General features: G+C 52.8%; 5 protein-coding genes across 11 annotated transcripts; 2 read left to right on the forward strand and 3 right to left on the reverse strand.

Annotated features, from left to right (window-relative positions):
- Positions 1 to 173: 173 nt before the first annotated feature.
- Positions 174 to 8,709, reverse strand: ATG9A (autophagy related 9A). 3 transcript variants are annotated; one of them, XM_069104468.1, is made up of 16 exons: positions 8,550 to 8,709; positions 7,707 to 7,764; positions 7,155 to 7,283; positions 7,017 to 7,060; positions 6,707 to 6,771; positions 5,717 to 5,878; positions 4,955 to 5,096; positions 4,117 to 4,865; positions 3,835 to 3,988; positions 3,553 to 3,732; positions 3,122 to 3,370; positions 2,666 to 2,844; positions 2,407 to 2,524; positions 2,025 to 2,247; positions 1,557 to 1,702; positions 174 to 1,254 (listed from the first exon to the last, which is right to left on the reverse strand). In XM_069104468.1, exons 3-16 carry the CDS (start codon positions 7,255 to 7,257, stop codon positions 1,249 to 1,251), a joined length of 2,520 nt encoding a protein of 839 aa, XP_068960569.1. In that variant the 5' UTR covers positions 7,258 to 7,283; positions 7,707 to 7,764; positions 8,550 to 8,709; the 3' UTR covers positions 174 to 1,248. The 3 variants fall into 3 exon arrangements, with proteins under 3 accessions (XP_068960569.1, XP_068960570.1, XP_068960571.1); XM_069104469.1 differs by having other exon boundaries at positions 8,586 to 8,697; XM_069104470.1 differs by lacking the exons at positions 7,017 to 7,060; positions 7,155 to 7,283; positions 7,707 to 7,764; positions 8,550 to 8,709 and having other exon boundaries at positions 5,717 to 5,874.
- Positions 8,710 to 8,834: 125 nt separating this feature from the next.
- Positions 8,835 to 14,248, forward strand: ANKZF1 (ankyrin repeat and zinc finger peptidyl tRNA hydrolase 1). The gene is made up of 13 exons (XM_069104477.1): positions 8,835 to 9,199; positions 9,586 to 9,713; positions 9,818 to 9,920; positions 10,007 to 10,212; positions 10,894 to 11,006; positions 11,098 to 11,245; positions 11,527 to 11,755; positions 11,941 to 12,069; positions 12,694 to 13,168; positions 13,254 to 13,365; positions 13,509 to 13,676; positions 13,827 to 13,906; positions 14,055 to 14,248. Exons 1-13 carry the CDS (start codon positions 9,058 to 9,060, stop codon positions 14,173 to 14,175), a joined length of 2,154 nt encoding a protein of 717 aa, XP_068960578.1. The 5' UTR covers positions 8,835 to 9,057; the 3' UTR covers positions 14,176 to 14,248.
- Positions 14,249 to 14,391: 143 nt separating this feature from the next.
- GLB1L (galactosidase beta 1 like) lies at positions 14,392 to 20,915 on the reverse strand. 4 transcript variants are annotated; one of them, XM_069104479.1, is made up of 17 exons: positions 20,783 to 20,915; positions 20,268 to 20,381; positions 19,944 to 20,110; positions 19,479 to 19,629; positions 19,263 to 19,323; positions 17,572 to 17,666; positions 17,319 to 17,493; positions 17,175 to 17,233; positions 16,941 to 17,062; positions 16,794 to 16,834; positions 16,511 to 16,629; positions 16,268 to 16,342; positions 16,064 to 16,153; positions 15,803 to 15,916; positions 15,380 to 15,511; positions 14,908 to 15,123; positions 14,392 to 14,667 (listed from the first exon to the last, which is right to left on the reverse strand). In XM_069104479.1, exons 2-17 carry the CDS (start codon positions 20,319 to 20,321, stop codon positions 14,503 to 14,505), a joined length of 1,836 nt encoding a protein of 611 aa, XP_068960580.1. In that variant the 5' UTR covers positions 20,322 to 20,381; positions 20,783 to 20,915; the 3' UTR covers positions 14,392 to 14,502. The 4 variants fall into 4 exon arrangements, with proteins under 4 accessions (XP_068960580.1, XP_068960579.1, XP_068960582.1 ...); XM_069104478.1 differs by having other exon boundaries at positions 14,392 to 14,767; positions 20,783 to 20,914; XM_069104481.1 differs by lacking the exon at positions 20,783 to 20,915 and having other exon boundaries at positions 14,392 to 14,767; positions 20,268 to 20,455.
- Positions 20,886 to 24,346, forward strand: STK16 (serine/threonine kinase 16). Of its 2 annotated transcripts, none has more exons than XM_069104482.1 (8): positions 20,886 to 21,005; positions 21,375 to 21,550; positions 21,972 to 22,191; positions 22,507 to 22,640; positions 22,833 to 22,953; positions 23,095 to 23,190; positions 23,667 to 23,788; positions 23,909 to 24,346. In XM_069104482.1, the coding sequence occupies exons 2-8, from the start codon at positions 21,465 to 21,467 to the stop codon at positions 24,045 to 24,047; spliced, it is 918 nt and encodes a 305-aa protein (XP_068960583.1). In that variant the 5' UTR covers positions 20,886 to 21,005; positions 21,375 to 21,464; the 3' UTR covers positions 24,048 to 24,346. The 2 variants fall into 2 exon arrangements, with proteins under 2 accessions (XP_068960583.1, XP_068960584.1); XM_069104483.1 differs by having other exon boundaries at positions 23,667 to 23,715; positions 23,972 to 24,346.
- A 1,276-nt stretch (positions 24,347 to 25,622) lies between these two features.
- Positions 25,623 to 26,561, reverse strand: TUBA4A (tubulin alpha 4a). The gene has a single exon (XM_069104484.1). It carries the CDS (start codon positions 26,440 to 26,442, stop codon positions 25,702 to 25,704), a length of 741 nt encoding a protein of 246 aa, XP_068960585.1. The 5' UTR covers positions 26,443 to 26,561; the 3' UTR covers positions 25,623 to 25,701.
- Positions 26,562 to 26,567: the final 6 nt, after the last annotated feature.

Raw genomic sequence — 26,567 nt, forward strand, 5'->3', positions numbered from 1 at the left:
CACACCCTCTCCACTACCGGTTCTCCAGATAACTCCCAAGACTACTCCCTGCCGGGCTCGTTCTTCCCTACCTTACCCTGCCTGTGGGGCGGGCCGAGAGGGAGAGTTCGGCGCTGGGCCGGAAAAGGGGAGCGCCGCTAGGGACGCCAGACAGTGAAGGAACCACAACCGAATCAAAGTCCCTCTTTTATTCAATGCCGTCCAGCTGTACACGGCCCTTCAGGGCGAGCTCCGCCACTCCGAACCCCAAAGTCACCATAGCAAGTCGGTGGGTGGTTACAGGTGCCAAGCATAGACACACACACACACACACACACACACACACATACACACACACAACCCCAGCATGCAACACGCCGGCGAGGGGCCTGAGGGGAACGGCGACCCCGCCCCTGCGCGCTGCATGCCGAGAACTGTAGTCTTGGTGGGTACTCCAAATCCAGGAGCAGAGCCTGCCCCACTTCCAAAGCAGTGGATTCCGGGCAGGGGCGGGGGGGAGGAGGGGGAGACAGGGGGCGACCAGCAGCAGCATCAGGACTTGGAATGGAAGGACCTACGGGAGGCTTCGAGAGGCCCATCTATGAAGGGGGAAGGTCCAAACCCTAGGAAGTCAGGAGCCCAGAGGTCCAGCTCCCAGAATAAAAAACAAAAAACAAACCCAAAACACGAAGCCTTCCCCCAGTGTCTCGAGGGCCGGTCTGGGCCAGAGGGAGCTGTGCAAAGCAAAAGCCAAGCCCTAGCTGGGGCAAACACACAAGCCCCGGGGAGCAAGGGAGCAGGCAGGGCTGGGAGGGAGGGCAGGACACGGTCCTCAGTCACTCAGCTCCCCTCCTCCCACCGAAATGAGGAGTGGGGAGGACCTAGGCACAGCCTCTTGACAATTGGCACGGCACCCCAGTTGGCATGGTCTGGGCAGGGGAGGGGGAGCAGCAGGGGAGAGGTGGCAGTGCTGTGGCCGGGGACTTGGGGCTGGTTCCTAGCACCACACTTGGAGAGGATGGGGGTGTGGGGCCAGCAGTCAGGGCCCAGTGGTGGGGACAGAGCCAGTGTCCCTGGGCCCTCCAGCTGCCAGGGCCGGCCTCCCACTCTCTGGAACTACTTTGAGTATAGAGTTGGCATCTCCCTTGGCCCCCGCTCAGAGCCAGGTAAGCAAATCCAGAGGAAGTCCTCCCATTCAGCTGATCTCAGCCACGTGGTGGGCAAGGACAGCTTCTGTTCAGTGAGGCCCTGGGCCTTCCTCAGCCTTGGCTACACCTGCAGAGAAGAGAAAGAGAGGAAGACTGGCTCAGAGGTAGGTCTGAAATTCTCCCATTCCTTTGATAGTTAAAGGGATAGAAAAGCTATATTCTTAAGTCTGTGAAAGAAAAAACTGCCAATATGATTTTGCAGTATTCCAAAAGTGAGCAAGTGAGCACCTCCTCCATGCTAGGCACTGTGTGGACAATTATCCTGATGGAAAAAGTTGTCCTTCTTTAAGTGGGGAAGTCCCCTGCCTTAGCCTTTGGTCCTTTTTGTTCTGGGAACCTGGTGATCTTCTGTCTTGTGTCAGCCCTTACCTTGTGTACCTGGGGTGGCAGTTCATCTTCAGAGCCCTCCTCTGGCACAGGCTCAGGGTGCCTTGCTGCTGACTGCCCATCTTCTGCCCATCCCCCAAGGGGGAGGCGGGAGAAATGAGAGGGAGCCCGGGGCACAGTGCCTGAATCTACAGAATAAAACCACAGCCAAGACGGCAAGTATGAATAAAGGCTGATATTCAGATCAGCATGCTTAGAAGTTTTCAGAGTGCTTCATGCATGCAGACTCTCACTTGAACTCCATCCTAACTACTCTACAAATCGTTATCCCCAGTATTGCCATTTTACAGATGAAAAGACTAAGGCAGTAAGTGATTTGCTCATGAACTTGGGATGTTCAAGTGTAAGAAACAGAGTCCAGGACTCGGGTTTTCCTTCGTCCCTTGCTCCCAAAGCCTCTTCCTCCCTCCTCAATGGACTCTTTCGACCTCACCTCAAGCCATCTCCTACCTGTAATGCCCCCATATCGTCTCTGGAAGGCCCCTTGTAGAGCAGTGGTTTCTGGGGCTCCAGGCCGAGGAGCAGCACAAGGGTAGCTGGCAGAACGTGGGAGAGTGGGAGGTGCCCGGGACCCCTCTGCTCCCTCTTCAGGGGCACTTTCCCCACTTTCATCACTCTCTCGTCGGTGCCATACATGCCGCTCTGGTTCTGCCTGGGCTTGCTGTTTGTGCAACTATGGACATTAAGGGGCTCGATCAGCGTGGCATCAGAGGAAAAGGCCCATTCTCAATGACCCTTCTGTTGTCCGGTTTGCCATTCCCTGGACTGCTGCTGGTTCCTAGCCCCCTGCCTTAGGTTTCCAACCCTGTGCCTCCAGTCCCAGCCTACTAACCTGATGCATGTAGAGGGCATGAAGGCTCATCTCTGTGGAAGCATACTCAGACAGCACGAGGCTCTGCAGCTGCCCCTCCCACACGCTGCTTCCAGAACTGGCTGTCCGGGCATCCACTCTGTCCCCCAGATCCCCAAAACACAATTCTTATCACTAGAGCCTGAGGAGTCTGCTTCTCCAAAGCAGTGCTCTCTTCTCTCCACCCTCCCCTCCCCAAAGGAGAGCCGGCTGATGAGCTCTGCCCTTCACTTCTGCTCACCCGGAGCCACTCAGAGTACCAGGCGCTCGGGCTGTGGGGCCCTGGCTAGGTTGCAGTGGAGAGAAAGAACGAAGGGCAGAGGCAACTTCAGCCCGATGCCTGGAGCCCTGCAGCTCCCGGGACAGTGGAGGACCTCGGCATGATGAACCTGCCACTACGTTTGCAATCAGGCTTAGTGGCTGCAAAGAAGATGAAGAGTAAGTTTAGAAGATCTGGAGGATGAGATGGATTCCCTCATTTTCCAAGGTTCTCTCCCCTAGAAGAAGGTAGGAGAGCCAAGCCTGGCTCTAATCATGTCTCCCCCATTCTAGATGTCCATAGGCACCCTCTGTACAATGAAGGCTGAACTGGATGAGGCTCTGACGTTGTATGCACCAGGTGGGGTCTGTGGGTTTCTTTGCCAACCCAAACCACCTGGGGCTCATACATAGACACCTTCTTATCCTCAAGACATACCTCTGACTCAGACTGTAAGGACTGGATAGAAGTGAAGAGGGCATTTTCAGGAAGGGGTCCCCCTGCAGGGACCCCAGCTGCAGCTCCATCTCGCTGAACCTGTTCCTTGAGGAACCCCAGGAAGGCCGTGCTCTCACGAGGTGGCTGCCAGCCAGGATTAGTGATGGCAAAGTGCATAAGTGACAGCTCTGTCTTCCCATCCTCTGCCTGCTGGTAAACTGAGGCCTCTGTTTGGCCCCCAGACATCCACTGTGGATGGAAGAAACTGTGATTTAGAGAAGCTATGGGTCTCCCCACATACGAACCCCTCCACTTGCTCTTGCTGGAACAGCCTCCCCCTGCCCAGTGGGCAGCCAATCAGAGGCTCTGTAACCTGCTGGGGGGACAACCAGCAATGTTGGGGATGTCCACGGGCACTCTCCCTCCATCACCTGAGGATGACCATGCTGTCGTACATCCATCTGAGCAAAAGAGCAGGTATCCCCAACTCCAACAACTTCCACCGTGAAGTTTCGGAAGAAGTCAATTATTTCTAGGGCACGTGGGCGCAAGCAGAAGATTAAGATCAGAGGAGTGACGATGGGACTCAGCAGCTCCTCCAAAATGAATACCTGAAATGGAAGGGGCTGGATCAGGTGCCAGCAAAGGCTCAGGAGAGACCTGGGGGCTCCTCCCTTGACTGCTATTCTAGGCCCAACCTCAGCACTCCTCACCGCCTTATATTGAAAAAGCTGTGCAAACTCATCACGGGTCTGAGAGCGGTGGGCGTTGCCCTGCCAGTGGTCAGGCATGTAGTGGATGTGAGCCAAGATTACTCGAAGCAGCTGCTCTGGGCAGAACACCATGTGCTGATCAGGTATGAAGGATCTAGAAGAGAGATGAGTCATGGTAATCACTCTCTATCCCCTACCTACCTACATACAGCAGAGACCCTCCCCTTCCAAAGCTACCCCAGCTGACATCTCTCCCCTCGATCCTGGGCCACCCCCACACACCTGCAGACAGTGATAGCAACTCCCAAGAGCGTGACGGTTGTGAGCACGTGCTCTACAGACAGCACATCTTCGTCGTAGATGGTGAGGGCGATGAGCACCGCCAGGATGGACCCGGCAAAGAAAGCGGCGTTCTTGGCCAGCAGCGTGAGGAGTGGAGAAAGAAAGCAGTTCATGTATTTGGAGGCTGGCTTGTAGCCCCTGTTGAGGCGCGACTGCAGCTCGTGCTCCAGCTCATTGAAGTGGCGAAGGTAACACCGACCATAAAGGGACCAGCAGCGGGCACCGAGGGCCCCCGGCTCCCGTTTCAGCACCTCTGTGTAGCTGAAGAAGGCATAGAGAATCTGCCAGATCAGGATGAGGGGGCAGAGCAGGAAGTTGGCAATGCCAATCCAGAGGATGCGGTTGCTAAGTCGCTGGGCCAGCTCCAGACGCTGACTACCTCGCTTGTACTCAGGCTTAAGGCTCCATTCATTAAGAAACAGGGAGCCAGGACCCCAAAAAAGAATGAGCTCAAAGTTGTACTTGAGGCCACGAGTGAAGAACACAACTTCCCCCAGGAGAGGCAGCCGGAAACGCAGTGGCAGAAGTGACTTATTGACCAGTGCCACCATGTAGTTTTGGAAGCGTAAGATGCGGTGGTAGATGTCAAGCTCTGTCAGCTCCCGCTTGTGGATGCAGATCTGGTGCTCCTTCTGCGTCTGCACGATCCGTGCCTGTACCTCTTGCCATGTACAATACGGAAGCGTAGACTGAAAAAGGCAAGGGCGATGGCCCAGGAAGCTGAGTGCCTTTGCCCCTCCCACCATCTTCCCATCCTTGCCCCAGGAGCCTATCTTACCATAGGGATGCGCAGTGCCTGCAGGTAGAAGGAATGAATTTCCCAGTAGCAGCAAACATTGTAGACGAACTTGATGAGTCGGTGGATCCAGAAGACACCAGCAATAACCAGAATGGAGATCAGGGAGCCGTTCTCTTGGATCCTAGTGGGGAAGGGAACAGGTATGGGGCACCCTGACCCACCTGCCTCCCTACATTTTGTACAGACTCCCCTTGAAGGCCATTCTGCAAGCCTGCTGCTACATCTGAGCCTGTGTTCCAGGGCAGGGCTGGCATCCTACACAGAACTGCCCCCTAATAGACTTTATGACAGTAGCCAAGGTGGCCACTTACCTTCAACATGAACCGACCTGTGTTAAGGGAAAAAGAAGCAAATGTGCTCAGGAACAAGTTCTATCTTTATTCTACAATTGCAGAGGAAAGTGACATACACATATACTAAGGCTGACATTCAGACTTAAAACTTCTCTTCCCAAAGGGTAAGTTTCACAGAGAAGATTTTATATCTTACACACAAGAGTAACACAATGTCATCAATTAAACAATTTACAAGGAAAGGGCATCTTTAAAGGAAAGGAACATCAGTTAAGGTGTAGCTTTCTTTCTGTTATCAGTAAAGTCTTGCATAGTTAGGACAAAGAGTCTCTTAAGCTTAAAATGCTATTTTGAATTCTTGAGTCCACTTGCTGTCTCCTCCAGCTAAAGCACACTGCCCAAATAACAAGGAAAGCTTTCCAGCATCTTTATCATGTAGAGCCCTTACCTGGCACTGCAAACCTGGGCAGGCAGGAAAGCATCTGGCAATGTGACTTTGACAGGATCACTGGGATGCAGAGTGTGATTAACCATCTTGTTAGCAAAGAGGATGTCATAGTCCACACAGCTGACCAGAAAGGTGGTAAAGGACACCACAAAGAGGAACTGCCTAAGGAAGAAATAAGTAGGAAGGTACTTCTGTCTCCTGGTGTCAGGGAAACACCAGAAAGACACAAAAGAAAAAGACATATAGGAGGTGAGGGACAGGATAAAGAAGCCTCTGGTGAGAAAGAGGCTGATAGGAGGCCCCAGTTCAGAGGCCACGTCCACTGTCTTTGGGTTAAAGGGTCTGTGTGAAGTCAGTGGTAAAAATGGAGGCAGTCTACTTAGGGAGAGGGAGGAGAAGCATGTAAGTCTCTTTACCAGAGGGTGTTTGGCCAGGCCCAAAAGAAGGTACGTTTAGTTGGCTGAAAGCTGCCTCATTAACTTGGAATTTACTGGCTAGGTTTCTTTTTCAAAGACCAAGCCTTAAACAATACACTCAAGAGCTCACAGATAAGACAATAGCCCCTGCCCTCCTAGCACAGACTGAATATAAATAGGAAATATTTCTCTTCAGGCCAGCAACTGAGGGTCTTCCCCACCCAGTTGGATTTTTTTTTTTTCAATTGAAGGACCACCCCTTTACTCACTTCTTAAAGAGGCTTATTCACCAATGGGCATTACCTTACTCAAAGAGAGAACCTGAAAAGACCTTAGGCTAAAAGGGTCAGGGTCTCCCATAGCATTCTGGGCCATCTCTAGTAGTCCTGATGAATATCTCAACACTGGACCCAGTTGGCTCTGGAGGTGAAAGTGAGGCTAGTAACCTTGGAACAGCCCTCCTTCACTCAAATCCAAGTCAACTGCAAGTCACATCATCATTTCCCTGATGTCATGGTCTTCTTTGAGAATTTAATACAAACACAAGGACCACAACAATACAACAGCAACTTACATGAGTTCAAAGATGTCCCCAATGAGCATGCAGGTAAAGCCATTCTTCTGGTGCAGGTTATAGACGTGTGGATGTTAAGAAAGCACTTGAGGTGAGTGAGGGACGAGGATCCCATAAAGGTGGGTCCCAAAGACACTATCACCTACAACCAGGACATCTTCCTCAGTCCCTCTTAACCCTTCAGTATCCTCCATCTTTGCTCCTAGGAGTACAGTCTCAATCCCATCCCTACCTTCCCCTCAGGACTTTGCTTAGAGTGGCTGAATTTGGGTATAGTCACCTCTCCCAATAACCCAACACCAAAGGATATCCGAGAGAAAAAGAGGTCAAGGTTTTCAATGTGATGCCAAGGTGCTATGGAAATAAGGAGAAGAAAGTCAGGACACTGCTTCCCTGCCCACCAAGGGACATCCCAAGCTGCCCTAACACCCTCTTTCCAGGGACTCACACTTGCTGCCCTCAGGGACATGCACCAGCAAGTCCTCTTCTCCAGGGGGTGAGTCACTGTAGGAGGCCTCCAGCCGTTGGTACTCTGTGTCAAACTGTGCCATCACCACCGCCTACCTGCCTTGTCCACCTCAAAAGAATAGGTAAAAATGGGGGATATTTTTGTTTTAGCACTTAGATCTTCCTAACTGAGCAGATTAAGACTTTCAACTCTATTACCAGCTTCCTTTTGGAATGGGGCTAACAGTGTAGTGGGAAGAGCCCTGACTTGGGAGTTGAGATTCCTGGCTTGAGCTAAGTCATTCAACAAGGCTTCGGGGAGTTTTACTGGCCTTTGCTAGGATATAGCTGACTTTTAGGTGTGGTCTGTCAAGTGGGAATGAGTTTCACTTTCATTTAAAGGGATGATACATTTTTCCCCTCCTCTACCAGAGGGTATCTCCAGCCTTGCATAATAAAAGAGGCAATCACAAAAGCTTGATTGACTGATTGATTAATCACCGGTAAGGAAGCATTATGAACAAAGGGTTTACATAACTCTTGGAAAACCTACCAGCTCCATGGACAGCATTTGCTCCACTCCAATGTTTGATGCCCAAGTGGTTCTGCAGCTGCGGGAGGTGTTAGACAATGGAGGTGGGAGGAGGAATGAGGCTAACAGCAGAAAATGAAGCTAGATCACCCCAGGAGAAGGCCGGTTGGGCACTGGTGGTGGTGGTACTGCCTTCGACTATGTGGACGGCACAGCTAGCTAGCTATTCATAGCTTCGGGGCTCAGGGGCATGTTCTACCCGACTTAGGAGCACCTAAAACCGGTGTAGACTCCAGGTCAGGATGCCCAAGCTGCCTCTGCTCCTGAACCTTAATTGACCTTCTAGGGACCACTCAGACTGTACCCATACGGGGCTAACTCGAAGCCCCCTCGGGAAACGCTTCCCTTTCTGAACCTCGTCCGCAGATGCGCCCGCACCTAGCCCGAACCTCCCACGACCCAGGCAATGTCTTCCAGAACAGACCAGGGTCGGCGGACACTAGGCTGGCAGGCTCAGTCTCAGGGTCACCGCAGCCACGGGGTCAGGTTTCCCCGGGCCGCCTCCTTCTTGGCCTGGCCTTCCAAGCCCTACGAGAAGGGGCTCTTGCCATGCCCGCCCCCTGCCCACTGCTCCCAGGCCTCCGGTCAGCTCTGCCGCGGACACTGGCCGCGCGCTCCCGGACCCCCACCTCCCGCCCCCTTCTCGGAGAGCCCCTGCCCGCGCGTGCCCAGTTATCAAAACACCCGGAACGCGCGTCCCCGCCCGGTTCCCCCCAGTTACCCGCCGCACGCGCGCCCCCGCTCCTTCTACCCTACAATTTCCCCCCTCCAGCCCCGGTCGTTCCGGGCTCAGTGAGCACGTACTCCCCGTCCAGTCCCGAGCCCTCCGTCGCAGGTTACCGGTCCCCTGCTCCTCCTTAAACCCAGGCAGTGGTGGAAGTGCTTGCGTCCAGGGCTCCGACTTCGGCCCCAACACTGAGCACTAGGCCGGGCTGCTGCCACTCATTGTCTCCCGCAGCCAGTCGGACCAATGACTACAGGGGGTGGAGATGCAACAACCAATCGCTTGCTACGGGGGTGGGACATGTGTCGTGTAGCGGGTGGAGATTTAGCGGAACCAATACAAGGCTACTTAGAGGGCGAGGCTAAAAGACGGCGCCGCGGAATGTCCTTCGTGGGGCCCCGTAGTGAGGGACCAGAGGTGGTGTTTCTGGGATTTGAGTGGGACTGAGGCAGTGTGGGCTCCGAGAGCCTTCCCGTAGGAAGACACTGTGCAGTCACCGCCGGAGCTCGTCGCCCTGGTAACGGGCAGGTGGCCAGGGCTTCAGTCGCGCCGCGGCTGCTGGACTTGGAAGCCGAGGCACTCGCTGCCATGCCGCCTGGCCCGGCTCGAGCCCCGCCTCCGGCCTCGGTGTCCCTGTTTGACCTCGGGCCGGACGACCCGCTCCTGCAAGGCCTACACCTTGTGGGCCGGTCTCAGGGCGCGGCCTTGGCTCGAGCGCCGGCCGGCCCAGGTAGCCCAGGGCCCGGGGAGGGGCGGGGCGGGGGCTCTGGACCCGAGTTCCTTTGGGGGAGGAACTCCTCTCTAGGTCCCCTGCTCTCACATAACAGCCTCCGGTCTCAGGACTCTAGCTACCTTCCTTTTTGTGCTGAGGTTGTGCCCCGGGGCATGCTGTAAACAAACCCTGCCCTTAATCCTGCAGTTGGGTGCTGGTTTGGGTCTGCCCACCATTCCTCGAGTGCTTCTGGCACTGTGGGTGCTCTTTGCGTCAGTGGATTTTAAGAATTCACCCCTCTCCCCCAGCCAGGGTCTGGTGCAGGTGGGGGAGAAGGGCCGGGGGCGGGGAAGCACCCATGGTCCCGGGATGGTGCTGAGCGAGATTCCCTCCCTTCATTCCAGAATTCGAGGAGGCCAGGCCCGGGGAGCAGGACGTCCCCAGGGGACACGCCCCCAAGGGGCACAGCGAAGTCTCTGACCGCTTGTTCTGCTCGGCCTGCATCCAGTCCTTCCAAAGCCGCCAGGATCAGGTAGCGGACTGCGGTGGGCAGGGCAGGGGCCGGGGCCGGCGGTCCGTGGTCCGGCTGTCCAGCCAGCTCCTGCTGACTCGGCTTTCCCATTGGCTTTTCCCCAGAGGGAGCATTACACGTTGGACAGGCATCGCTTCAACCTGAAGCAGCGCCTCCGGGGCCAGCCAGCCCTGTCTGCCCAGGAGTTTGAGCAGCAGAGCTGTTCAGGTGACTGGTGCGGACGGACGGGTACAGTAGGGCGGTGTGGTGTGGGCAAGGCCGAGGGATGTGACAGCCCCCTGCCTTTTCCCCAGGAGACCTCTCCAGCATCTCAGGTTCAGAAGACTCCGGTTCGGACTCCGACACAGACACAGAAAAGGCCGAGTTAGAGGGCTTAGCTATGGAGGTGGTGGAGGTAGGGAGACCAGACTCCCTTCGGCGCCTTCCGAACCATGTCCTCTTCTGCAATGCCCAGGGACAATTTCTCTCTGCCTTTCGGTGTCTCCTGGGGCCTAGGCAGGCAAGTGACCCACTCAATTTCTTTGTTGACTCCAACTCTTTTGTCCTTTCGTATTCTTCCATTTTGTATGTATGTCTCACACCTCTTCCCTGAGTTTTGATGAATAGAACAAACATTTATTAAATACTGCTGGGTGCCAAGCACTGTGTTAAAAGGGAACACATGAGAACAAGTGCCAGGGGTTGAGCTAGTCCAGGGGTAGGGAACCTAGGACCTCAAAGCTACCTTTGAATCAAAACTTAACATAACAAATCCCCAGTTCTGTGAAGTTTGGATTGAGTCAAGGGACCACTCTTGAGGACCTAGAGGGCCATATGTGACCTCAAGGCCAAAGGTTCCCCACCCCTGATAGTATGTACTTTGGTGGTGGCATGGTAATAATAACTTGCATTTGTGTAAGACTTTAAATTTTGCAAATATTTCTATCTTCACAACAACCCTGGGAGGTTGGTGTTATTATCATCCCCATTTTACAGATAAAGAAACTGAGACTGAGAAAGATTAAATGACTTTCCCAGGGTTATACAGTGTCTGAGGCTGGATTTGAATTTAAGTCTTCCTCACTCCAGGGCCAGTATTATACTGGACCACCTAGGTGCTTCTAAGGGTAAATTAAGACCTGAGAGCAGATTGCAGAAGATACAGCAGGCTGAGCTAATGTTTTCTTCCTTATCTTTGTAGGACCCCACAGAGGAAGCAGAGTTGCTGTTGCAGACCCTACGGGGTGGGGGACCTCAATGCTGTGTGGTTCTCATGGCTGCGGCTGGTCACTTCGCTGGTGCCATCTTCAGAGGGTAATAAGCAGGGATTGAATGGGGTGTTGAGTCCAGAATTAGTTTTTCAGAAAAGCCCTCCAATCTTCAGGACTGAATATGCTGTTTACAGGAGAGAAGTAGTGACACACAAAACATTTCACCGCTACACTGTCCGGGCACGGCGAGGGACAGCCCAGGGACTTCAGGATGCCAGAGTTGGAGGTGCTCGTTCTGCTGGAGCCAACTTGAGGCGCTACAACGAAGCTGCGTTATACAAGGTGAGTTATTAAGACCCTTCAGAATCTTCTCAAAATTTCTTCTCCCTCAGTTGTTTCTTCATATATAAGTGGAATAGGAAGACTTTTGCCCCTTTTTTTTTCCTAAATAGTCACCAACATTGCTTTTTCCTAAGGAGAAATTTTAGAGTGGAAATCTCCAGGGTCTTTACTCCCTTTAATTTTTAACCCTCCTATGTCTTCCCTCAATCTATGATTCCTGAGTCAATATCTGGCTGGAGGATGGAACATAGCCTGTGGAGCTGAGCTGCTGTCTCTTCTAGGAGGTGCGAGAGCTGCTGGCAGGGCCAGGCTGGGCAGGGCCACTGGGGGAGGCAGGGACTATACTGCTTCGAGCCCCCCGATCTGGCCGGGCTCTCTTCTTCGGGGGCCGTGGAGCACCACTGCACCGGGGGGATCCCCGTCTCTGGGATATCCCCCTTGCTACCCGTAGACCTACCTTCCGAGAGCTTCAGCGTGTACTTCAGGTGCTGGCCATGGTGCACATTCATGGTGAGAGCTTAGCCCAGATCTTCAGATTTTTCTTCCTATTCTCTGACCCAAATTCTGGGAAAAGGGAACCATTTGGTCCCTATGGGGCTCCCCAGCCACATCTTCATGGTGAGGTCCCTGGTATTCCTTCTTCTGACTGAGCCTACTGGGGACCCTACTGGTCACAGCCTCCTGTTTTGGTACAGGAGAAGACCCAAGGGAAATGACCAGATTGGATTCTCCTCAGTCAGACTGGAAAGTGAGAAGTGAGAAAAAAAAGATGACCAGTCAGGAGAAGGGTCCAAGTAATGATGATGAGGTCCTTGGGCTGAGTGGTGAGTTCTTGTGAATTTACAGTTTGTCTTATGCCTCAAATAACTTCTATCCCTCTCCAGGTGTTTCAGTCAAAAAGGTACCAGAATTTGAGTTCATCTTCCTCTTTTTCCATGAACACATCTAATTTTCTGTTGTGTATATTGGACCCAGCCCTATGCATGTATCTTCCATCACTAGCTTCCCAACTCAAATTGGTGCTTTACTCTGGGGGAGACAATAGAGATGGGTGTCTGCCAGGGCAGCTTTGATGTCTAGGTAGATATTGAGGAGGTACTGTCTGTTTTGGTGACTTCTTACAGGGCAGACCTGCTGCATGTCAGTTAAGTCTCTGATCAAAAGTTCCTGTACTGACAAGATGTAATTAAAACACATGCTATGAGCCTTTGGTTTTGCTAGTCTTCACTCTCCTGGGTTTGCCTCTATTATGAGTCACTGTCTTTCTCTGTCCCTGCTGGGCCAATCTTCACAGTGTAGACTGGCAGTGTCTGTATTCAATATGTAGTTACCATTGATGATTGACTTTTCTTTTTAATTATGCTCTCAATGATAGGGGTTATCTATCTTTATACGTTCTTGTGTACCTAAGCAACTCACAGGTGCTGTAACTACATCCTTCTCTTCAGGATCTGAAGGAGAAGGCAGCTCCCCTGTGGAGCTAGAGCTGGTGGAGTTGACCCTGGGAACCCTGGATCTTCGTGAATTTGAATTATTGCCCAAGAGGAGGAGAAGAAGAAAAAGGAAGAAGAAGAGCCAGGAGGTTGGAGCTGGGGTAGAAATGGCTTTACACTCCTCCCAAGACACTGTGCCCCTTCCTCAGACAGCCCAGGAAAACATGGTGCCTCTGCAGCCTTCCCAGGAAGAGGCTAGGACCACAGGGCTGCAAGAGCTGTGGGACACTCTGTGGGCAGCCTGCCGTGCGGGAGATGTTGAAAAACTGAAGCAGCACATGGAGACTCTCCCCTCCAACATGACAGTCCTCTCTCTGCTCAGTGCCCCACTGGGCTCTGCTGGTTCCACCCTCTTACATGCAGCAGCTGCAGCTGGTAGGGGCCTAGTGATCCAACTACTTCTGGAAAATGGTGCTGACCCCACAGTCAGGTTTGTGAATTCTGAAATGCTGTTGGGAACAGATCCTGACACTGGGGAGAAGGGGAACTGACCTGGTTCTCTTTCCACTCCACAGGGATTCCTGTGCCCGGCCCCCATATGCAGTTGCAGCTGACAAAATGACACGTAATGAATTCCGCAAGTTCATGGAGAAAAATCCAGATGCCTATGATTACAGCAAGGCCCAAGTGAGAACTGGGAGGATGAGGGCACAGGAGGAGACTAATCCTCATGTACCATTTGGCATCCGAAAACTTCTCTAGATCCTTGTGGAGGGTTTTCCCTGGGCTAGTGATGGGCCTTAGCTTATACCTTCCTTGAACCTCCCCAGATCCCAGGGCCCCTGACAGCAGAGATGGAAGCACATCGAGCTGCTCGTCGGCGTGAGCAGAAGGCAGCGCGGCGGCTTCGGGAGGACCAGCGTCGCCAACAGCAGGAGCAGGAGAAGCGTGAGCAGGAGGAGCAGCAGAGATTTGCTGCCCTCAGTGACCGTGAGAAGGTGTGACGGTAGTTCTAAGAGTTTTCCTTCTAACCAACTCTGCTATTTCCTCAGAAATGTGGCACTTTATCCATTCTGAAGTTGTTTCCGCCCAGGCTCTTGTGCATTGGTGGGTGTGTCGTCCTTATTGTGGCTTACTCTTCTCCTCAGAGAGCTTTGGCTGCAGAGCACAGACTGGCTGCCCAGCTTGGGGCTCCAGCCCCTCTGATCACTAGCCTCTCTAACACGAGGTAATGAGAGAGGATGGAATGGGAATGGGTAGAGCACAGTATCCTCAGGACTGTTGGGAAGTGGGCTGAGAGGATAGTGCCCAGAGGGCAGGGGCTTGGGGAGTTTGTGGGGAGACTCTACCTCCCCAGCTCTTTTTCTTCCCTTCAGGCGCTGTTGGGGTTGTGGAGCCTCTCTTCAGGGCCTTGTCCCCTTTCACTATCTTGACTTCTCCTTTTGTTCTACACGATGCCTGCAGGAGCACCGACGGGGAGGAAGGCCACTGTCTTGACCTTCCAGCAGCCCTCCCCAGGCCTAGTGGGGGGAGGGAGGTCCAAGGGAAATGAAGGGGTTAGGCTGATTTTTGGTCTCTCCCCCAACTCCTGCTCCACCCTCACTGATACCTCTGCTATGGTACCAAAGAAGGATGCAAAAAGTCAGAGGGAGGAGGGAGTGTCAGAGGAGTTCCAGCAAAAACAGGGCTAAAGACATGTGTCAAGGGAGAAGGTTATGGTGTCTCTGAAATTTAATGCAATAAAGTTGGATAAAGAAAGTGTTTCAGTTGAACATCACCAGCCTTTCTGCCAAACCAGGCATCAGGAAAAGTCAGAGAAGCACCTCACACCCAGGGCCTAGGACAGACCTTCCCTAGGGCAGTCAGCTGGAGGTCAGCAGCAGTATATTTAGTGTATAGTGGCATTGAGGAGAGGTCTGTCCAGAAACTGGATTTGAGTCCTAGGAGGTGTGTGCTCCAACTCCAGGAGTTTGATGCTGTTGTTGGCACCTGTGGGCAAAAGTAGGGGTCCTGGAACGTAGAGTGATTGTTGTGGGCCCCGTTTTGTCCAATAACGGCCCAGATTAAACCCATTGATCCAGACTTGGCCCTAGTGGGGGAAGGGAAGCATCAGTACTCCTTGTGAATAGATAAGTCCCCTCCCTAGGAATCCCATATGAGGTAGGAAAGAATCTGTCCTCAGACCTTCCCTTCACCCCCCAGCCCCACCTCTCACTTTCTCCCCAATACCTTGGTCCAACCTGGAAGGTATAGAAATGTGTCCCAGGCGGGACCTGGGAGTTGAAAAGTTGCAGAGTAGAAGGCAGGGCCAGAGGGAGACTTCACATTACACTTTTGGCTCTCAAATACCCTATTCTCCGAGTCCATAATGGCATCAACATTCAGAGGAAAGAGCTTCCAGTCAGTGAGGACGACTTTCCCCAAGACCAAAGGCTGTATCAGGCCCTGTGGAGTGGGCAAATGAAATTTGTTCCGTACCCACTAAACTAGACCTAATATAGCAATTCCAGGCACATAGCTAGGAAAAAGAAGCTCTCTTGGTCTCATTTTCTTTACCCCACCTCCAACCACACTTCCCTTTCCCTACAGGATCTTGATGGGGTGAGATGTGGTCCTGGTTCCCCATTCAGTCAGTGATGGTGCTTTAAAACCAGGGGGGATCTGCAGAGGGATGGGACAGAGTGGCTCCTAGCTGTCCCACCTTAAAGTCACTGACGTTGAACCCAAAGCTGATCCTCCCCATATTCTCCAGCAGCACATCCAATGTGGATCCTGCCTGCCCAGTCAAAAACAACGCTGCTTCCTTGTCTCGTTCCATAATCCCCTGAAACACCTGTGAATAGGACAGGCAATGAAGAGAAGCTAGCATGGCCCTTGCTGTTGTTCCTCTGCCTTATCCCAAAAGCCATACCAGGGCAGGAAGAGCTTCCCCGCAGCTCCCAGTCACCCAGCCATCCTAGAACATGCACCAGCCTCCCCTACCGCCCAACCCCAGCACAAAGAGAAGGTTCAGGCTAGCTGTCTCAAGGGCAGCAAAAGGATGCTGGGAGTAGGTTTGGCAAAGTAGGAAGCAGGTAGGGCTCAGGAAGTGGAGACCTTGATGGGTGTGGAACTGAGTTCTCACCCCATCCAGCATCACATAAGCACGGTCACGGATACCATTGTTCTGGACCCAGAGTCTGGTTGGTTTTGTCAGGTTCCGGGGCAGCCTCGTCCGGTACAGTAAGAAGCCATAATCCTGGTTATTGAGAAAAGAAATCAAGGTGGGCTATGAAAAAACTCATGGGGTATTTTAAGGGACTCTGGGGAGATGGAGCAGGGTTAGATACTTGGGTAAGGCTGTTGAAGGGTGTTGGGCCAGCTGGAGAAGGGCAGGTTGCCTCACCTGCTTGACAGCCTCAAAAGTTAGGGGCAAATGAGTTCGGATGGGCTCATCAGGGCACAGAACATGTAGAAAGTTCAGCAGATCACCGTCCTATTGAAAAGCAGAAGGAAATTTAGAAAGAACAGAAAAGGGGAAACTAGGGAAGAAAGACAAAGAGTCCTCAGAGATGAACAGAACTAAATGACAAGTAGGATGAGGTCTCACCAGCTTCAGGGTCACAGGTCCAAACTTCATCTTAGGGCTAGGGAGGGGCAAGGGCCCCAAGGGAAGTTCCTGGAACTAAGCCCAACATTGATTTTGTCAGGAGCCATCAGGGATAAGAGAACCACAACTATAATGACCCAACCCTCCCCAGACATACACAGGATCCCCTTAAAATCCCCCCCATGTTCTAGGCTTCTTAAGCTCCTCAGGAGAATATCAGGGATCCATAATATTGATAGGCACCTTGCTGATGACATTTCGGATGGCAAGTAGTTTGGGTGTGGGGTCCCCAGCTTCAGAGATAGGTGCATCATAGTCATAACTGGTCGTGACTGGTAGGTAGACCTTCTTCCAATCAGCACCTGGGAGATTAGAAGAAGAAAAACAGCCCAGTAGCCAAGAGAACTCCTAGCAGCAGAAATGAACAGTAGCAATCATCCTCCTCTTACTTCCCACCCTGTTTGAACTTCAAAGGCAGAATTGTCTCCATTTCCCTGGTTTTGCTCCCAGCTTGTCCTGGACTCACCATTCCAGTAGCCAAAGTTGGTGCCTCCATGAAACATGTACCTAAGGCAGGGAAAAGGGCAGGGGAGGAACATGGCATGACTTGCTTAAGTCATCTGCATTTGGAAGCTCAGCTATGATCCCTAACCCTCTTCCAGAGCCCACTTACATGTTCACATTTGCCCCCAACTCCAGAATATCCTGTAGTGCATCGGTCACAGACTTTACATCCTTTGTCGAGTGATTGCCACCCCAGTAGTCCAGCCACCCCGTATAGTACTCTGAATTCACCTGGAGAGTTAAATGAAGAGAAAAGATAAGGAAGAGAGAAAGGAAAAGGGAACCGACCACAGCCCTCCCTCATGGGCATTGTCTTCTGGCTCCCCTTCCCCACCCCCCTCACCAGGGGCCCATGGGGCTCATATTTCCGCTGCATGGCAAAGATCTTGGTCATGTTGTCAGCTGCAGTAGGAATGAAGGGGTACATGATGTCACAGGTCAGAGGGCACCTTCCCCAGACCCTACCCATACCCTCTCCTCAGATGACCTGGGCCAAAGTCCACAGTGGAATAGAGTCCCTGTAGGGTGCCACATTTAAGCCCTTGAGACCCATCTGTGGTAAAGAGGAAGATCTCATCCCCCAGCAGTGCCCGGAATAACCCAGCCAGGTGTCTCATGTATTTATAGTCACAGGCATAATAGCTGCCATATTCATTTTCCACCTGTCAAAGAGATGGACAGTTAGTTTAGACTGAAAGGTTTTTTTCCCTTACCCTCCCAGACCCCTTTGCCTCTCACACCTGGACGCTGATGATGTTGCCCCCATTGTGGTAGAGCCACGGATGCACCATGGGCAGCAAGACATGAAACCAAGAGTCCACCGCAGCAAGGAAGTCTAGAAGGAAAGAAGTTTGCCTGAGCTCCACCATGACCTTTCTCCCCAGTCAGGCATCAGCTTTCCTAGAACAGACCCAGAGCATCCTTCACCTTCCAGATCTGCTACCAATGAATATAGGAATTACTAAAAACTAAGAACCAAGCAGGCACCCACCTTACAGCTCACTGAGATTGACACAGGAAGCCTGAAGTTCAGCCCCTTGGAGTGCGCTACAAGGAGGAGGTAAAGCCATACCCTTGTTATCAGTACAGGCTTAAGGCATAGACTGAGGAAAGCAGGAAGGAAATGGAAGAATAGAAGAAAAGAGTGAGAGAGAAGGGCAGACAAAAACCCAGAAACACACAGAAGGTGGGAAGAAGAGTGGCATGCCACCAACAGTTGTTCCAGATGCCATTCAACTGGAGGGGGCCCTAAGTTCCTTTCTTCTTCCCTTCAAGACCAACCAATGCATCCTGTACAGAGTCAGATAGGACAGACAAGAGGAGAGCTGGTGACCTTTGACACCAAAATGATTGTGGCTAAGCATCATAAAACCTGCTCCAGGGGGCAGCTAGGTGGGGCAGTGAATAGAGCAACAGCCCTGGAGTCAGGAGGACCCAAGCTCAAATCCGGCCTCAGACACTTAACACTAGCCGTGTGACCTTGGGCAAGTCACTTAATCCCAATTGCCCTGCCTTCCTCCCTCCAAAAAAACAAAAAAATAAAAATAAAAACCTGCTCCAATTAGCATGTATATTATGCTTAATGACTTGCATCTTGAAGTCAGAGACTCTATGTTTTGACTTTGTGTCACCAATGCTAGCATAGTGTCTTTAAATTCTTGTTGGACTGGATTGGAATGATTAAAATACTACCCAAGGAGGTGCTAACATGCTATCATAAAGGAATATTAATGCAAGGAGACAGTCACTAATCCACAGAGATTCTGAGCTTCAAAGAGGCATTTTAAAAAAAGGAACCATTAATGCCACTAAAGGGTGAAGAGATAGATTTCTCTCCCCTATGAGCAATAAAAAGGAACTGTATGGAAACTCAAAATCATAAAGTTCTAATACCATCTATATTATTTGAATGCAGTATCTTTGAATTTCCTAGGAAATGTTTCCTTAGCTCTAAATCATGGAATTTTATGGTTGGAAGAGAGCTCAGTTTTCTAGTCTACCCTCCAATGTGAATCATGAAACCCTCTACAATTTACAAATGATTGCAGAAGTCTGGCCTTGAAGGCCCCACAAGGATGGAGATTTTCCCCAAGGGTCCACTGGCCCACTTCTGGACAACTAACTCTAAAGACACCATCTGTGAATAAGCTCAGGGAAGTGCTTTTTAACCCTTTTGTACCCTTTTCAACCCATTCTGTATTACTTGAATGTAACCTTGACCTACTTGGTCAAGGAAACTTCCTAAGGAATTCTCTCTAGGAAGGAACCTTATTTCCTACCAGGCCTATTTCAAAGTATCTGGGATATCCTAATGACTTAACAAATTGACAATTACTACTTTCACCATCTCCTTATGATTTTGTAGTGCCTGACCAGTCAGATTTCTGGTCTTCTATATTTTTTAACTCTGGCTTTTAGCCCCCAAACTCACCTGGATCTGAGGTTCTTAGGACAATGTCAGGTTTTCCAAGCAGCCAGGATGGGAGACCACCCTGAGATGGACATAAAGACAAAAAATATGGAAACAGATAAAAAGGGAATTAGAAGGTAAAAGAAGGGCTGATGAGTGAGGGTGGAAAGGAATGGGCTGGTGTGGTCAGTAAGAAATGACATGAATGAGCTTTGTCCTGTCCCTTCTCCGACTCACCATTTCCCACTCTGCACAAATATAGGGTCCCGGCCTCAGAATCACCAACAAGTCCTCACTGGATGCTGCCTTCAGAAATGCCACCAGATCCCGATTTCCTTGGAAGTTGTAGACCCCAGGCTGTGGCTCATGATAGTTCCAAGGCACATAACTGGAGAGAAAAGGGTTAAGGGGCCCACAGTGGGAAGGGGCCCATGGAGGCAGAAGTTAATAAGCCCTACCAGCAGTAGCCCAGGGAGGTAAGGATATTCTATCATTCTTTCCCCCTGTCACTACCATTGTTACAAGACACTTAAGTAGATTGCTGTCTGCAAACGAGGGACTGGCTTATAAGGCCTTCATAAAGCTGCAATCCTAGGAGTCCCACTGCCCACAGCCATCTTCCGGCTGCAATCCGCTCTCCTTTGTCCTGCCCAGTTCTCCGAAAAGGGGGTCTAGAGGATCAGGGTTCAGGGAGCCCCTTACACCTGCACCGCGTTGAGGCCGCTCATTCGCATCTTGTGGAGCCGGTCGGACCAAAGCTGGCTGGGGACCCGGGAGTAGTGCAGGCTGCCCGACACGTAGCGGAACGGGACCCCGTCTAACAGGAAGGTGTCTCGATCGCGATCCACCACAAAGGATCTGGGGGCTGCCTAGGGTGGGGCAGGAGAGAGGCGCCCAGGCAGGGGGGCGTCGAGCGCCGTGCCGCCCCTCCCCCTGCCCCCAGGGAGCCTCCAGCTCCGCGGTCCCCACCCCCACCCCCAGCTCTGCGACCCCTCCCCCCGCTCCGCGGCCCCGGCCCGGGCTCACCTGGGCCAGCAGGTGGAGCAGGAAGAGGAGCCAGAGCTGCGGCCCGCGGTCCATGGCGTAGCATGGGCTGCCCAGCTCTTCGAAGGCAGCCGCCCACGTCACGTGGCCCCGCTCCTGGGCGGGAACAAGAACCACTGGGGGGGGCGGGTCCCCGAGCTCCCCCTCCTCCCCGCGGAAGATGTTGTCCCCCACCTCTAGCAAAACACAACAAAACCCGAAAACCGAGTAGGCTGAAGGTACGGGTAGGTGGAAGAATGGATGCCTGGAACATGGGATGGAGCCGCCTCAGGGAGGGGCCGAGGGGGAACGCCCAGACCGTGACGGGTGGGGGGCAAGGGGAAGGCGGTGGGAGGGGCTGGCTTCTCCGAGCCGGGCGGGACTCGGGGCTTAGAGGAACCCAGGCCGGAGCTCAGGGCTCGGGCCTGACCCCTGGAAGGAGGAGAAGGTCCCCCAAGCCCCTTAATGGGAAAGAGGAGGAGTACGGCTAGAGCCCCTTCTAGGGACCACACCCCTACCTCCGGCCTGGGGGGATGACCGTCCCGAACGCCAAGGGCCTGCCAAGGCTAAGGCCTGAGAGAGCCCAGCGGGCCAAGACGCGGGCCCTCCTGTTCCAGGCGCCCGCGGTCCCAGCGTCGCGCGGTTGCTAGGATACGGGGGCCGTTACCGCGGCGCGGGGAGATGACGACACGCCGCCATTTCCTGTCGCCGCCGCCGCCGCCGATCGGGCGCCTGGGCGAGGTTTGTAGTCCCTCTGGCTCCCCGGCGGCTATCCCTAGGGCTGGGGACCGGGGGAATGAGGCTCCGGAATGGGACGGGACCCGGAGACGACCGGGGGGAGGGACCGGGCTCCAGCTCCCCTCCCCCTCCCTTCCGCGCCCCCCCTTTGATCGCGGGGCTCCCTGGGCCCCCCCGGGAAGCCTTGGGCCTGGGCTCCTCACCTGGGGGACAGAAGGAGGGGTTGAGGGAGGGGGGCTCTGGGTCGGGAGCAAGGACCTGCAGTCGGTCCGGTCTCTGCCTTCCGCCACCTAGCCTGAGCCGGGCAAGGCTCGGCCCTCCCGCGTCCCTTGGGCTCGGTCTCAGTCCAGTTGTCCCGTGATCCCTTCGCAGCCCTTTGGACCGTCCCCCCCAGAGCATTTGCTCGTCACTGCCCCCATCGGTGGGCAGCGTCTGCCCCTGCCCGAGGATGACTAAGGCACCATGGGCCACACGCTGTGTGTCTGCTCCCGAGGGACCCTCACTATCGACAACAAGAGATATCTTTTCATACAGAAACTGGGAGAGGGGTAAGTGCGGCCCAGCCGCCGCTGGGCCGGGTCAGGGTGTTGTGTGCGTGTGCGCGTATGCGTGTGCTTGTGACACTGTGGGAACCTGGATATCAGTTTTGGAAGAGCCCCTGGCCTCTTCTCCAGCCTCAGGTAATTAGGGGCCGTGCCCAAGATTCCATACATAGTCTCAGAATTGGAATTTAAACCCAGGCCCCCGACTGTACCGTGTTCCATCAGCCCTGCCCTAGAATGTAGAGTCCAGTGAGAACAGAACCTGTTGAGAAAGCTGCACAGATTTGCCTTGCCGACTGACAGGGCCTGGAATTCCTGGAACCCCCATTTTAGGGAAGTCTCTGCTCTGGGGGGAAATACGCCCCTGGGGAACTTCTCGACATCTGGGCATTGTATAATATGGCCATGGACTTTCATTGGCTCCAAGTGGGTTCAGCTTCGTGGATCTGGTGGAGGGACTGCAGGATGGGCACTTTTATGCCCTGAAGAGAATCCTGTGCCATGAGCAGCAGGACCAGGAAGAGGCCCAGCGGGAGGCTGACATGCACCGGCTCTTCCAGCACCCCAACATTCTTCGCCTTGAAGCCTATTGCTTGACAGAACGGGGTTCCAAGCAGGAGGCCTGGCTGCTGCTACCCTTCTTCAAGGTAAGACTAGTTCCTGATTGAGGACTGGGTTAACAGAAAGTTCTCTGGGGACTCTTGAGAGACTTGAGGAAGGACACTAAGAGAAAGGAAATAGATGTGAATTGATGGAATCAGGATTTGTGTTTTTGGGGAAGGCTTTGCCCAAAGCACTTGAATGGTTGAGTGAATGAGTTCAGGACTTTGGGTTTTCATATTGAAGACCCTGGTCACCTTTGGCAGAAGACAGGACCCTAGCCTGGTAAATAGGAGAGCCTCTTTGAATGAGAAGGAGCACAGCCAGCCATGGTGGGAATTGAAAGAGAGTGTGTTTTGCAGAAGGGCACACTATGGAATGAAGTGGAAGGGCTGAAAGACAAAGGCAACTTCCTGTCGGAAGATCAAATCCTGTTGCTGCTGTTAGGCATTTGCAGAGGCCTGGAGGCCATTCATGCCAAGGGTTATGCCCACAGGTCAGTGGGAAGGTATTGTATTGTATGCCTGCTGGGGAAAGGTGTGAGAGGAGGGATAAATGGGTATTACCAGGAGGGAGAGGCAGAGACCTTTGTTCTACTCTTAGCCAGAAGCCAGCCTGTTCTTCTTGAGTACGTGTGACTCCAGTACCTCTCAGCAGGGAACCATAGAGCCTACTTCCTTCCCTACAGGGACCTGAAACCAACCAATATCTTGCTTGGAGATGATGGGCAGCCAGTGTTAATGGACTTGGGTTCCATGAATCAGGCAAAAATCCACGTGGAAGGCTCCCGACAGGCACTAGCCCTGCAGGTGAATTTTGTTAAGGGATAAATTGTGATGAGGTGGGGTGGAACCAGCACTGCAAATCACTCTGTACTCCTCAGGTTCTAACATGTTCCTTTTGAACGTGGTGGTGTGACCCTTTACCCACTGGGGTCATTTTTTTTCCAGGACTGGGCAGCCCAGCGTTGTACTATCTCGTATCGTGCCCCTGAGCTCTTCTCTGTACAGAGCCATTGTGTCATTGATGAACGAACTGACATTTGGGTGAGCCAGCGAGGAGTTGGAGGCATCTCTTTACTTTGGAATGGCTCCTTAAGGGGAAAATGGGAGACATTGACCTTGCTTGCTACAGTTTGGGGCCCCAGGAAACCTATCGTGTTATTCTTTTCCTCTACTTCCTTCCTACAAACTGGTGGCAGTGCACAGGAAGTGGTATAGCCACGGTCTCTGAGCAGGAATATGTAGGCCTGGAGCTACATCTTTCCTCCAGAGCCAGGGAAGATTCTAAACCAGAAGGGCAGCAGAGTTGAGTTAGACCCCTGCTGCCATGGTGAATAGACTTGCAGCCCTTCTCTCCCCTTTCCACATTGGCTAAGGCAGTTTCCTTTGACCACATCAAGGAGCAGGGGGACAGCGCTTGGCACTGTCTAGCCTAGTACCTAGGAGACAATTCATAAGTGACTGCTGATCAGTACAGGCCCTTGGGTCCCATTTCCTAGAAATCATAGATGTGTGCTCAGTCCCTAGGTTGTGTGCTGTATGCTATGATGTTTGGGGAAGGCCCCTATGACATGGTGTTCCAGAAAGGAGACAGTGTGGCCTTGGCAGTACAGAACCAGCTCCACATTCCCCAGAGCCCGAGGTGAGTGCGCAGAGGCACAGCCATTACAGAAGCTGCAGGCTATGACGTGGAAGGCCTTATGGCTCAGGGGAGAGAGAGAGTGTGTGTGTGTGTATAGTGTGCCACTTTTGTACTCCTCAGGTATTCCCCAGCATTACGGCAGCTATTGGCCTCCATGATGACTGTGGACCCCCAGTGCCGGCCACATACTTCTTTCCTCCTCAGTCAGTTGGAAAGTTTGCAGCCCACAGCTCCAGACCAACATACCACACATATCTGAGAGAGCATGCAATTTGGGAACACAGAACTGTCTATAAGAGGGAAATAGGTTGTCTTTAATGGGAGTTTGAGGATAGTAATCTCCCATCCACAATCCCAAGAATACATAGGTGCTTCTGAGCTCCTACCCACAAAGGACAAAGAGTGGGTCCTTGAGAAGGGTCCCTGCTGACCTAGAAGTGGAGAAATGGTTGCATATGGTACAGTTGGGCCTGCTGGGCCCATATCATGGTTTGCCCCTAAATGTGGGGGTGGGGAAGAGCATTTTCAGAATATGTAAATACAGAACCCTAAAACATGTCCATTTATTTGTCTCTTGGTTTCCTTTGGTGGGGAGGGGAGAGAGAAGAAAAGGTATCTAAGTCTGTTTGTCTTTTCTGGTGATGATAGATGAAGGGTAAAGAGCTTAGAGGGCAGAGAAGTAGCCCTCCCCCCATTTAGACTGTAGGCCCTAGGACACCAGCCCTTTACCTAACATGGGTTGGAACAAGTTCAGAATCAAGGCAAGGCTCCTTTAAAAGCAGTTGGCTTTTTCCTTCCCTTCCCAGATGTCTAGGGGTGGATGGCTAAGCCTGAGTGCCGCTGCCAGTAGGCTGGCAGCAAACTTTGGCAGAGCCACTGAACAGGTCTTGACAGCCCCAGGGTACTGGTGGTGGCAGCCATTTTATCCCAGGCTTTTTTCTAATGTTTCTAGCACACACTGAGTTAATGATTAATAAGCAGACTGTTGTGGCAGTGCCCAGCTGCCCTTCCTGCAGTGCCTGCTGAGTTAACAGGGGGCCCAACCTTGGCTGCTGCCTCTACTCCCTGAGGGAAGGGCACTGCGTCCCTGAATCACCAGAGAGGGCAGGGCTGGCGCCTGCTGCCCTTGTAACACAGGCTTCCTCCCCCAACTACACCCATCCCCCCATGCTGATGCAGGGCTGGGCCATGGGCCACCTATTAGCATAGCTGTAATTTCCCCTAGGGCCCTGGCAGAAGGCCCCCAAGAGGCGAGGCTGAATATGGAAAAAAAGCACAGACAGAAGGGGAGAGGACTGGACTTTTAATGCCACAGCTCAAGGTCCCCAGCAAAGCAGTGGGAGAGATGACCGAGGTCATGCAGAGATGGGAGGTGCAGAAGGGACAGACGCACAACCACTACATAGCACCACTGCCCAGCCAGTCCCCCAGGTTTGAGGCTAGGTACCCGCCCTGGACCAACCCTGCCCCACCCACACCCTTCCTATGCAGACGAAGCTAATGGTCTGGCCTCAAGCTTTTCTTCTAAAGCTGGAGGATGCAGAGGCAGCATGGAGGTGAACACATCCTGCCAAGAGCAGTGGAAGGAGCCCACACCCAAGACAAATCCAACTCTTTGGTCCTCTTTGGCCTGACCTCAGTTCCCTAGGGCCTTGTATGCAATGGACTAGGGCTAGGCCCTCTAGGCAGGGGCAGGGATCTGCAGCAGTCCTTACCTTCAGCCCACAGGAAAGAAAAAGGGAATGGGCAGCAGGGAGGGAGGGCAGCGGCAGAGGCAGCAGCAGCAGCTCACATACTTGGCAAGAGAGTGCACAGCACAAGGGGTGGGGACAAATTTAGTTTCAAAACACAGAGACTCTGTTTATTTCGAAAGGATTTTGCAACAAACAGTAAAATGGCTTCAGGTGGCCGCTCTACTCTTCCCCCTCATCCTCATCCTCATAGGAATCGATGCCCACCTCCTCATAATCTTTCTCCAGGGCTGCCATGTCCTCCCGAGCCTCAGAGAACTCTCCCTCCTCCATGCCCTCACCTACATACCAGTGCACAAATGCCCTCTTAGCATACATCAGGTCAAACTTGTGGTCCAGGCGAGCCCAGGCTTCTGCAATGGCTGTTGTGTTGCTCAGCATACACACTGCTCTCTGTACCTTGGCCAGATCCCCACCAGGAACCACAGTGGGTGGCTGGTAGTTGATGCCAACCTTGAAGCCAGTAGGGCACCAGTCTACAAACTGGATACTTCGTTTGGTCTTGATGGCCGCGATGGCAGCATTGACATCTTTGGGCACCACATCGCCACGGTACAGGAGGCAGCAGGCCATGTATTTGCCATGACGAGGGTCGCACTTCACCATCTGGTTGGCTGGCTCAAAGCAGGCATTGGTGATCTCGGATACTGAGAGCTGCTCGTGGTAGGCCTTCTCAGCAGAGATGACAGGTGCATAGGTTGCCAGGGGAAAATGGATTCGAGGATAGGGCACCAAGTTGGTCTGGAACTCTGTGAGGTCCACATTAAGGGCACCATCAAAACGAAGAGAGGCTGTGATAGAGGAGACAATTTGGCTGATAAGACGGTTGAGGTTGGTGTAGGTGGGACGTTCGATGTCTAGATTTCGGCGACAGATGTCATAGATGGCCTCATTGTCCACCATGAAGGCACAATCTGAGTGCTCGAGGGTGGTGTGGGTAGTCAGGATGGAGTTGTAGGGCTCTACCACAGCTGTAGAAACCTGGGGGGCTGGATAGATGGAGAACTCTAGCTTAGACTTCTTGCCGT

The sequence above is a fragment of the Petaurus breviceps genome, unplaced genomic scaffold (genome assembly GCF_028583685.1).
Source record: "Petaurus breviceps papuanus isolate PSGF00001 unplaced genomic scaffold, PetGlider_PUasm1.0 688, whole genome shotgun sequence".
NCBI classification, from domain to species: domain Eukaryota; kingdom Metazoa; phylum Chordata; class Mammalia; order Diprotodontia; family Petauridae; genus Petaurus; species Petaurus breviceps.

Excerpts from the sequence above, each read along its gene's own strand:
- ATG9A (XM_069104468.1), bottom strand. The coding sequence starts at position 7,257 with ATGGCACAGTTTGACACAGAGTACCAACGGCTGGAGGCCTCCTACAGT. Across the intron at positions 2,525-2,665 it reads GGTACTCTGAGTGGCTCCGG|AGTGGATGCCCGGACAGCCA; the intron begins GTGAGCAGAAGT and ends TCTGGGGGACAG. Across the intron at positions 1,703-2,024 it reads ACGATATGGGGGCATTACAG|ATTCAGGCACTGTGCCCCGG; the intron begins GTAGGAGATGGC and ends TTTATTCTGTAG.
- ANKZF1 (XM_069104477.1), top strand. The coding sequence starts at position 9,058 with ATGCCGCCTGGCCCGGCTCGAGCCCCGCCTCCGGCCTCGGTGTCCCTG. Across the intron at positions 9,200-9,585 it reads TCGAGCGCCGGCCGGCCCAG|AATTCGAGGAGGCCAGGCCC; the intron begins GTAGCCCAGGGC and ends CCTTCATTCCAG. Across the intron at positions 13,677-13,826 it reads CCCTCAGTGACCGTGAGAAG|AGAGCTTTGGCTGCAGAGCA; the intron begins GTGTGACGGTAG and ends TCTTCTCCTCAG.
- GLB1L (XM_069104478.1), bottom strand. The coding sequence starts at position 20,321 with ATGGACCGCGGGCCGCAGCTCTGGCTCCTCTTCCTGCTCCACCTGCTG. Across the intron at positions 16,343-16,510 it reads TCCGAAATGTCATCAGCAAG|TTCCAGGAACTTCCCTTGGG; the intron begins GTGCCTATCAAT and ends TGTTGGGCTTAG. Across the intron at positions 15,917-16,063 it reads CTTTTGAGGCTGTCAAGCAG|GATTATGGCTTCTTACTGTA; the intron begins GTGAGGCAACCT and ends CTCAATAACCAG.
- STK16 (XM_069104482.1), top strand. The coding sequence starts at position 21,465 with ATGGGCCACACGCTGTGTGTCTGCTCCCGAGGGACCCTCACTATCGAC. Across the intron at positions 21,551-21,971 it reads ATACAGAAACTGGGAGAGGG|TGGGTTCAGCTTCGTGGATC; the intron begins GTAAGTGCGGCC and ends ATTGGCTCCAAG. Across the intron at positions 23,191-23,666 it reads ATGAACGAACTGACATTTGG|TCCCTAGGTTGTGTGCTGTA; the intron begins GTGAGCCAGCGA and ends ATGTGTGCTCAG.
- TUBA4A (XM_069104484.1), bottom strand. The coding sequence starts at position 26,442 with ATGGTGGACAATGAGGCCATCTATGACATCTGTCGCCGAAATCTAGAC.